The 10,927-nt window shown below is 38.8% G+C and overlaps 1 protein-coding gene across 1 annotated transcript in view; it reads left to right on the top strand.

Annotated features, from left to right (window-relative positions):
- Positions 1-10,927, top strand: part of LOC119411535 (cGMP-dependent 3',5'-cyclic phosphodiesterase) — a 23,990-nt gene that overhangs the window by 7,871 nt on the left and 5,192 nt on the right. Inside the window, exons 2-11 of the mRNA XM_037678487.1 lie at positions 723-897; positions 3,482-3,594; positions 5,833-5,910; positions 5,996-6,118; positions 6,208-6,278; positions 7,913-8,035; positions 8,123-8,210; positions 8,563-8,610; positions 10,088-10,162; positions 10,238-10,337. Coding sequence (XP_037534415.1) covers positions 723-897; positions 3,482-3,594; positions 5,833-5,910; positions 5,996-6,118; positions 6,208-6,278; positions 7,913-8,035; positions 8,123-8,210; positions 8,563-8,610; positions 10,088-10,162; positions 10,238-10,337 — 994 coding nt within the window. The remainder of the gene's footprint in view (positions 1-722; positions 898-3,481; positions 3,595-5,832; positions 5,911-5,995; positions 6,119-6,207; positions 6,279-7,912; positions 8,036-8,122; positions 8,211-8,562; positions 8,611-10,087; positions 10,163-10,237; positions 10,338-10,927) is intronic.

The following is a 10,927-nucleotide window of genomic DNA, read 5'->3' as shown; positions in this document are numbered from 1 at the left end:
ATAACAGTTCTTGTCCCAGGAAGGCCCTCAGGGCCAGATTTTGACCTGAGGCTTAGTTCACTACAAAAGAGTAAAATCATCCTGTCAGGAGTGACAGGATGATTCATACAGCCATAAGTCATAAGGGTTGATAAATGGTTTGACAGCTGTACAAATGAGAATATTGTATTGTTGCCCATCAAACATTTGAACCCAGTTTAACACTGAATGAGGTCCTGCTTTGGAAGAATGGAGCTCTTCCTCTAGAGCTCCACGAACCTAAAACGTCAGAGCTGAAGTGCAGTGATGCTGTTCCAGTGCTCCAACACTTCAAGTTCTCTTGGCTGTTTTATGCACATTTAACTGTAGAGCATTTTTGTGCAATGCAGAGGCACACATGGGATTTGTCTGTTTAAATAAAGGTTAATAAATAAACTTCTTACAGCTTCCTTCTAGTCTAGCTGTCTCAGATAAACTGTGTGTTTGCAACGTCAACAAATTCAGATTTGGGTCATTTTCTGCATTTATTAGAAAGCTGGCAAGTGGCAGGCGGAGCCTGCTGCTTGGAGAAGTCAGCTCTTTATCATCTCTTTATTTGCTGCCTCTTTTCTTGCCCTTTTTATTTCTTTTTTGTCTTTTTGTCAGCTATTAAGTAAGAAAAGACATGTTTTAAAGTGCTGTTCTTTTACTCAACATGAAGCTGTGTGTGGGGCTAACATAAGTGTACGTGTGTGTAAATGCAGAACGAGTTTCGTATCCCGGCCGATCAGGGCATCGCGGGCCACGTCGCCACCACTGGTCAGATTTTAAACATTAAGGACGCCTACTCCCATCCTCTCTTCTACCGCGGCGTGGACGACAGCACCGGCTTCAGGACCCGCAACATCCTCTGCTTCCCCATCAAAGACGAGAACAACGGTAACTAAAAACTGACTTGTAAAAAATAATAATTCATTCTGGTGTAGAAGCCAAGATAAACACTGAAAATGGTAAATGGCTTTGATGGACAGAAGCCCAGTTGTCTTAATCATGTCTGACTAATAAAATAATAAAAAGTAAATAAATAAAAATCTAACTAGCTTTGTTTAAATGTGTTCAAATTGTTTCATTTGTGCTAATTATTACTGGATGTGACAGAATTATTCTTTAAAGTATTTTAGCTCTAAATGCATGTGTACTTTGACAATGTTTAAATGGTAAATATTTATTTAAGTTTTACTCCCAAATTTCAGGATTGTTTTATTTTTAGTGCAAAAGTAGCAACACCCCCCCCCCCCTCCCCCCAACCCATTGGGAACAAATAAGGAACTACAATGGGTTTGAATTGATATTACACACCACATAAATATTGTATTTGATTTAAAGATGTTGACAAAATGTTTTCACCTTTGAAACTGTAAACTAAATGAAATTTGTAATTTTATTACCAAAACCACTGTTGACAAGTCTCAAATAATAAGTTAGGGGGGGAAATAAACATTTTTGTCCAAAAAGATGTTAAGAACTACTTTAACAAGAGAAATTGCATTTCCTTTGAAAATACAATGTGAATGCTTATTGCAGAAGAACTTGCTGAAAAACAGCTGAAATTAGCTAAATAAATGAAAAAATATGCTGAAACATAGTTGAAATGATTAAAGTTAGCAGAAGAAAGCTGAAAGAATGCATATTTGCTGGATTAGTGTTAAATAACCAGAAATTAGCTATAAAAAATAGGACATTAGCTAAAAAATATATATGAAATTAGCTAAAAATGTCTGAAAAGGTAGAAAGAAGCTTAAACTACCAGAAGAAAGTGGAAGGCGGTGAAATGAGCTAAAAAAAAGTGGAATTAGCTGAAAAAAATTAAATTTAAACCAAAAACAGCTAAATAGTAGCAGAAAATGCTGAACCTAGCAGAAAAAAAAAACTGAAAGGAGCATAACAAGCTGAAATTAGCAAAAATAAGTTAATTAAGTTGAAAGTAGCAGAAATTATCACAAAAAACATGAATTTATCTGAAAACAGCTGAAATTAGCTTAGAATGCTAAAAAGGCGGCTGAAAAGACAGAACAAGCTTGAATTAGCAGAAGAAAGCAGAACAGGTTTGTTGAAAGAAGCAGAAATGAGCACTAAAACGTGGAAATGATCTAAAAAAGCTGAAAGAAGCTTCAATTACCAGAAGTGGAGAAAGCACATCTTTGCTGAATTAAGCTGAAAAAAAAAGTTGGAATGAGTGCAAAATATGTGGAATTGGCTGGTAAAAGTTAAAACGAGCATAAAAACAGATAAATAGTAGCTGAAATAGGAAAAAACTCTGAAACGCATTAATAAGCTGAAAGGAACATAACAAGCTGAAATTAACAGAAAGAAGTTAAAAGAAGCACAAAAATGTTGTAGTTAGCAGAAAGAATCTGAAAGGAGCACAAAACAGCTGAAAAAACAGCTGAAATTAGCTGGAAAAATGTTTAAATTTGCACAAAGAAGCTGAAAGAAGCTGAAGCAGAACAAAATGTGAAAGGAGCAGTAAAAGGTTGGAAACAGATCTGAAGATTTGAAGGATGTCAAATGAGCTCAATTCATTTTTTATGAGGAAAAAAACAGCAGAAAAGGCTAAATATTTCAAAAAGCTAAAGTTGCACCAATACCAAAAGTAATAGCAGGATTGTCCTGAAAGAGCTGAATGTTTTGATTTATGCTTTATTGAAAAAGTTTGAAAACTGCAAGACAAAAATCACGCCAAATAATGTACGGAAATAAAAAAGGATCATAATAGAGTTAATGTTTCATAAACATTCACACAGTAATTGTTTAGATGCATTTTATTTCAGCTATTTGGGAAAACGTTCAGCACCTCGCAGTATAAAAACACAAACTTTCAACTAAAGGATGTTCTGCATTTTTCTCTAACTTTACTTTAAAGTAAATTTACCACAGTATATGTAATTATTAATGTTTCAGTGTTTTAGATTACTTTAACTTTACAGTTAAAATAGAAATATCGCATTAGTTTTAATAGCATCATGAGTTATCTACAGAACAGAGAAAATCCTGTTTCCCTCTCTTAGTTTCAGAAAGTGAAGCTACACTTTGAGCCAAGTGCTCTCCCAGAATAGCACCGACAGCATCCCATCCTTGAGTGTGGTGAGGGGCTTGAAGCACTTTGGACCATCCTCACTCACATATTTCAGAAATCTCTGCTTGTTTTTAAGGTGCAGCCTGAGCTGTTGACACTCAGGGTTGTTTGTCTCCACAAAGATAACTGCAGCTCAGATGAGCAGTTTCCATGCAGGACTTTTTTATGTAATTAGCAGTTAACAAACTTGTTCGACTTACAGTTTTGATGTCTATCCTCAAACTGTATCTTCTAATTTTCCTTTATCATCGTCTCTCTGCCTCCATCTTTCTCACGAAAACTTTTCCTGATTTGTCCCAATCAACATCATGCCCTCGAACGCCTCGTCTTTGTGTTATTTTCATCTTTTCTCTCTGTCCTCCTCCTCTTCCAATCCCTCTCCTTTAGAGGTGATTGGTGTAGCCGAGTTGGTGAATAAAATGAACGGGCCCTGGTTCAACCGCTTCGATGAGGATCTGGCCACAGCTTTCTCCATCTACTGTGGCATCAGCATCGCCCACGTAGGTCACGCCTCCCACTCTCCGTAACCTTTAATATTTTTTAAATCCTCCTCTTGTCCACTCCTCAGCGATGATTAATGTTCTTCCTGTTGATAAAGGCAAAGATAAGCCAAGTATCAGTGCAACGTAAATAAATTCTAATCTGATTAAAAGGCAATAAACTCAGCAGGTTAAATATCCTCCAAATGAGCCCCTCCTCTGTAAATCCTCCATGGGTCCAACTTTACAGATAAATAAAACGAACTGCGTAGGAAACAAGTGTTAGTCGTTAGGGGTCGCTCACGCCGTGTGACAGAGCTGCTGCTAATGTAGTCAGAAAGATCGAGCTGGCAAAATGAGATCTGTTCAGTGGGAGCAAAATGCTCAGAGTGGAGCAAGGCCTCATGGGAAATTTAAAGAGATTCAGTCTAATGGAAGTGACGGGCTTGTGCGGTGTCGTTTGAAAAGCATTATATGACAGCTGCAAAGCCATTAACACACATGCAGCTGAGGAGTCGTGTGAGGCTCTCAGAGATGATCGCGGTGATGATGATGATTTTACCTCTAATGATGATCAAAAAGAGAGGGAGAGAGAGAGGACTGGGTCGTGTTGCTTCGTCGTTCAGCAAAAACGTTTATTTTTAATAGTGGTTTTCTCGTGTTTACAAAACCAATACGAAGGTTCATTTTCTTCTCTTCGTTTCAAAACAGGTATTTCAAAATGATACTCTTAATGGGAAACTGGGTTATGAAGGAAAGACGCGAGAAGAAAGAGTGGTCTGGAGTAAGAGGAGAGGAACAGAGTGAAGAAAGAAGTGACGCAAAAAAGTAGAAAACAGGGAAAGAAGAGAGAATTATAGAAAGGAATGAATTAGGAAGAGAGAGACGAGCAAAATCAGAAAGGAAGAATAAAGAAGGAGAAAAGAAAATGAGTGCAGGAAGAAACAAAGAAGGCAAGAGAAGGGAAAAGAAGAAAGAGGGACCAAAGGAAATGAAGCAAAAAATAGAATGGAAGACAAAGAAATGAAGTAAAGGAAATGATAAAAGGAAGAAAGAAAGTGAAGAAAAATGTAGAAAAGAAGGAAGAAAGGAACGAAGTGACAGAATCAAAGATGAACCAGGAAATGAAGGAAGTGAAGAAAAGACAATAGGACGGAGGTAAAAAAAAAAAAAAGACAGGAGGAATGGAAGGAATAAAATAAGAGACGTACAAAAGAAAGGAAGAAACAAAAACTAAAAGAAAAAGAAATAAGCTAGGAAGGAAAGGATGAGCGGAGAAAGTGAAAAAGCAGAAGAAACAAATGAAAAGAACTGATGCAAAAGAAATAAGACAAATGAGAGGAGAGGAGGAAGAAAAGGAACAGGAAACAGGAAGACCAAAAGATAAGTAAGAAAGGACTGAGGATAAACGGAATAGAATAATGAAGGGAGAGCAGGAGGAGTGAGAGAACAGCTGTGAAATATTGTCTCGTGCCTTCACCGTTCATCTTCATGATAATCAGCTCTTGTAGGGTCTGACCTCCTGCAGGTGTTTAATAAAGTGTCCAGAAACTATAAAGATATGTGATTGGAAAAATAATTCCTCCAACAGGGCTCATCAATCTTTTAAACATTGCCGTGTATATTATGCATGTGTGGTACTGCAGTATGCAGTCTGGACTGTATACTGCAGCTTTATTGTGTACTGAAATGTGTACTGAGGTCAGCTGAACTTTACTGTCATACATAAGTAAATACATTAGACTGATGATTTTATTTATAAATATCAGTAAAACACGAGCCACAACAACTAATCCAACAAAGTTCAGTCAGGTCCTCTGGATGCTTTTGAGACTTGTCGTCCTTCATCCAAGAGACTTCATCAGTCCGAGGAGCCACAATAAACTCAGTCCCATAAGTGACTTATTGACATAGTGGGCCAACCAGTTTGCTGGTGATAAGATCGTATCACCAGCAAACTGGTTGGTTCACTATGGGAGTGTGTTGCGTGTGGGACACAGTTTGTTTGTGGCTCATCAGACTGATGAAGTCCCTTGGATGAAGGATGAAAAGTCTCAAAAGCATCCAGAGGACCTGACTGAACGTTGCTGGACTTCTTACCTGGATTATTGAGCATGAACTTTGATGTTTCACAACAACTGTTTCTATTCTAACAAGAAGTATTTGGTCAAAACAAAAATGAAAAAGTGGTTCCACAACAATAAGTGTTGGATGTTTAGTTTGTTAGATTCTTGTGTAATTTCTTTCCCCCTCTTCTAGTCTCTGCTTTACAAGAAAGTTCATGAGGCTCAGTTCAGGTCTCACCTGGCCAATGAAATGATGAAGTACCACATGAAGGTGAACCCACGTCTATTCAAGTTACAGAGTACTTACTGCTGCTGTGTGTATTTGTACTGTTTAATTGTGCACACATCTGCTGCAGGTTTCAGAGGAAGAGGTGTCCAAGCTGCTGGTGACCGGCATTGAACCGGTGAAGGAGATTCACTCATGCTACGCTGAGTTCACGTACACGCCCCGCTCCCTTCCTGATGACACGACACCCCTGGTGAGGAAGAGAGAAGTGTGGGCTGAAACTCAAAATGCAAAGTCTTACAGAAAGTGTGATGAAGTCCCGCCTGATGTGTGTGTCTGCAGTGTGTCCTCAGCATGTTTGAAGACATGGGCTTCATCAACACATACAAGATTGACCTGCATACTCTCGCCAGGTTAGACGCTTACCGTACATCAAACTATGTTGCACGTGAGTGGGTCTGCTGGTCAGTTACACCAGTGGATCCTAACTCTGATCCTTGAGGAACACCATCATGCATGTTTTAGTTGTTTCCCTGCTCCAACGCACCAGATTCTGTAAATTAATTATTTCATCAAGTTCTGCAGAAGCCTGTTAAAGTCAGGTGTGTCCAAACCCGCGAAACAAACAAAACAAGCAGGGTGACGAGTACTTTTGAAATGTCAGCATCAAAGTGCATTTATTAAGAGAAAGTTAGACTGAGACACACCTTTACTATAATTTCGCGCAAACAAATAATTGTTTTTAAGCGTTAATCTTGTTAAATTCTTATTAAAGTCCTCTCGTGCATGCTCCCGCTGCCGCCATTTGACATTCAATCAATTTTTGGCACAACACCGGCCCACATTTCTGGGTTGTCAGCGGTGATGCGTAATAGATGCAACGTATACGGCAAAGTGGCATATTTATGGATTTTTCCACTTTATTAGACACATTTGGACTGATGTGACTTATACGACGGTGTGACGGGTACGGTGGAAAATACGGTTCGCAGATTGCCCTATCACTCCTCACAGTAGAGGTTCGTTAGGGTCTTTGTTTGACTGACTCACAGAGGAGCCACTCTGATCACATGGATGAAATTCCTGATAGGTGTGAAAAGAACTGTGTATCAGGCCTAAAGCTGCATTATACGTTTTAGATAAGTTGAAATCTGAGACCTCCTCCTCTGTTTAAAGAGGGTTTCTCTCGTTTTACGTGAATAGCTTCCTTCAGACCCCCTCGCACAAGACCTCAGACCAACACGGTCTCCACGGTAAATGATCATTTAGGCTTCTTTATGTAAACTAGATTTTTTTTTAAGAACGAGTTGTCCAAGTTGGACATCATCAGCACGCAGTAATAATTTATTCATTAATTAACTGTCTGCATCCCCCCCACAACAAACCATGTATTCACCTTCTTTTTACAAATACGTCTGTCATGGGACAGTTGTACAAGAGCTGGAAAACAAAGCAGGAAGAAGGTGGATTTTTGGAGGGATGGGTACTCAAAAATAGCGCTGTGTTAAGAGCTGGGCGACGCGTCATAAATCATTGTGTGCGGTATGATAATAATAATAATAGGGGATGCTATTTTGACGCTTGTCCTTCAGCACTGATGTGTTCTGGCCTTTGCAGCGTGTTGTAAATGGGCTTTAAGTGCTTCTGGGACTGCATTATGCTAATTTCCGTCCTCCAATAGACCCCGTCAGTCAGACATGGGCCTGGAAACCAAAAGACTGCAGGAGCTGAGATGCAAACTGATGACTATAAACAAAACTGACGAGGTTTAGATCAGCGAAGAGTAAAGTTGTTGAACCGTGCTGTACATTTCAATTCTGTTTTTAACGTTAGCAGGTGCGTGATGACGAATCGCCGAGTTGACGTCATTAGCGTTGCAGCTTTTACACTAATGTTCTTTCTGAACGACCGGGTCATTGTGTTCAAAATAAGATTACATGCTTGGGTTAAAAAACTGTGGGGGGATGACGTGGCACTTTCATAGTGCATGTGCATGAGTCACAGGCACCGCGATGAGACTGTAATTAAACTGCTGCTGTGGCGACAGGTTCTGCCTGATGGTGAAGAAAGGCTACAGAGACCCCCCCTACCACAACTGGATGCATGCCTTCTCCGTCTCACACTTCTGCTACCTGCTCTACAAAAACCTAAGGCTCTCCAACTACCTCGAGTAAGTTTTCAACATCGAGGGGCCTTGGGAATCAGTTTTTGTTTTGCTGGTGTCAAAATGTATTCAGTGTCTCCTGCTTTCCTGTAGGGACATAGAGATTTTAGCTCTGTTTGTTTCCTGTATGTGCCATGACCTGGACCACCGTGGCACCAACAATTCTTTCCAAGTGGCCTCGGTGAGAGCATGGACTGTCTTTGTGCTTTTGAAAGATTTTTATTGAACGTCAGAACTGACAAGAAGATCAAGGCGGTAAAACGCCCAGAGTGTTAGAGCTCTGAATGTTTATTAGTAATGTTTGCGTTTGTTTTAATCCCATAATCTGTGGAATTCCATCTGCTGTGAAACAAAAGATGTCGCTGCAGTAAGCTGCCCTCTAAGTTGTGCACAACCCTCCTGCAACATTTTGCATTTCGTAATATCAGCGTTTTATCGTTGTCTTTGTTCCTCCTGCTGGTGTCAAGTTGTATTGTTGTTGATGTTCAACATAAAACCTGAAAGATGTGATTTAACTGTGTTTGTTTTTGAAGCAATCCGTCCTGGCTGCTCTCTACAGCTCAGAGGGATCTGTGATGGAGGTAATGACAAACCTGTAACTCTACCTGTACAGTAGTCCCTCGTTTATCCAGGGAGATCCGTACGATGAGTGAAAAACAGCTAAGTAGAAATAGTAGTACATGTAGTACGTAGTAGTTTATCTTAATACATATATAGTATTATATATATAATACTGTATGAAAAGGTGTTTTAAACTCTTCCCACACTCTTACAATATTCTAAACGATGTTTCTAAACTCTAAACGCTCTAAAAGATCACAGAATGTCATGATTTCAGCTCCCTGCCTCGTCTGCTTTTAGTCACCAGCAAGCATTCTTGGCCACGCCCACTTCTCCACTCTGCACGGTGAACAGCTGATCAGCTGCAGCAGGAAGTTTATCCTGCAGTGTGGGCTGCACAAATGTGCGGCAGGTGCTAAATAATGTAAAATAATTTATTTAAAAGAAAAATTCCATGCCGATGGTGCGTCTCGTCCATCAATCAGCCAGTTGTGTGTCATGTCCAGTCTTATTGTGAACAACCGCGGTAGAGCGAGTCCGCGATAAGCGAGGGACTACTGTGCACTTCCTTTGTCAGTAATCTACAACAGTGGTTCTCAAACCGGGTCTGGGGGTCCGGGAGCCAGTGCCTGGGGTCGTAAAAAAAAAAATAATTATATTAAAAATTATATATATATAATTTTATTATTTTTATTTTTACAAGCATGTAGATGTTTAATAACCCATTAAAAACACCAAAATGCAAGAAATCGCATCTACTTTATTAAAAATCTTCTGGGGGAGGACCCCCCACTTCCAGCATGGATCAGTTTACAAATGAAGTCCTGTTACTTGGTCTGACTGCTGTTATGATTCTGTTCAGTTTCATGGAAAGAGTTTTCTCTAATAATTTGAAGAATTGTCAAAACATTTATGTTTATTAATTGCATAGGTAAAGTTGTAAAGTGGTTTTTGATTCTGTTGTTTTTATCTAAACTGTAACTTTTGGAAGTTGAAATTAAAAATTTTGTTAATTGTGTCTTGAATGAAAAATACCCCATGTTTAAAGGTATAAAAATTGTATTAACACTATTAAAGAACAGGTCTTTAGGTATTTATGTTACACAAATATTTCCATTTCATTAAAGAGACAAATTGAAGAACATTATTTAATAAACATGAGGGTTATGAGGGGGTCCCTGAAACTTGTTCTCCCCTGTAAGGAGTCCCTGAATCCAAAAAGTTTGAGAACCCCTGCTCTACAAGAATGTGTTTGTGTCATGTGTTATATTTGTTTACTTGTTTACATTCAGTGAACTGTAGTTTGTGAGCAGCTGATGTTTTGTCCTGCTCTGCCACCTAGTGGTCACAAACCTGGTTCTCCATGCAGCTTTTCCTGGAGAAAGGAGATTTAAATCTAGTTTTACATTTAAATGTAGCCATGTAACAGATGAGTGTTACTTTAAAGTTACCCGACTGACATTTTTACACATTTTTATTTTTTATTTCCTACTACAGAGACATCACTTTGCCCAGGCTATTGCTATTCTAAACACTCAAGGCTGCAACATCTTTGAGAAATTCTCCAGGAAGGTATTTATTTATTTTGATTCTAATGTCTTCTAAACCTGTTCGTACAACTCTAAAATGTGCTCTGCGTGTTTTCAGGACTACCAGCGCATGTTGGATTTAATAAGAGACATCATTCTGGCTACAGATCTGGCACACCACCTTCGAATTTTCAAAGATTTGCAGAAGATGGCTGATGGTATGTCTGTTTTCTTCTTTAACAATGTTGTTCAACAGAACTTTGTTTATTCCTTCAAATAAAAAGGACACATGCTTTTCATGACTTGTCATGAATAATATTTCTAAAACTAGAGTTTGTCATCATAAGCATGGCCTATTTTGATGAAAAAAATGTGTTAAATGACTAACAAATGTGCAATAATTATCATCCGTTAGCTAGATAATCACTGACAGATAAACAGACCCATTTGCTGTACATGAAGAAAAGTTTCTCACTCCACATTTTCATTAATTGTCCAAGTTTCTGCGGTCTCTCTCAGTTGGATATTATAATTGGGTGTAACCTCTTGGTTGGAGGTTTGTTACGCCTGAATGCAACTAATTATAAGTTATCCTGAGTGGATGCCTCTGCAGTGAATGTGGTCTTAAGCTGCTAAAGCAATTCGAGGATATTTAAAGGTCAAAATGAGTTGGCAACTTTTTTACCAAACACTCACTGTTAGACGTTATAGACTAAAATAGCTGAACCAAATGGAGAATATTCTCTGAACGGTGGTCAGGAGAGTCATTTTCCGCTGTTCCTCGTTAAAAAAAAAAAAAAATATATAT

Source organism: Nematolebias whitei, chromosome 6, assembly GCF_014905685.2.
Source record: "Nematolebias whitei isolate Nwh7 chromosome 6, NemWhi1, whole genome shotgun sequence".
Lineage (NCBI taxonomy): Eukaryota > Metazoa > Chordata > Actinopteri > Cyprinodontiformes > Rivulidae > Nematolebias > Nematolebias whitei.
Note: the sequence above shows the minus strand (reverse complement) of the source record. Positions and strands in the feature narration are given on the sequence as shown.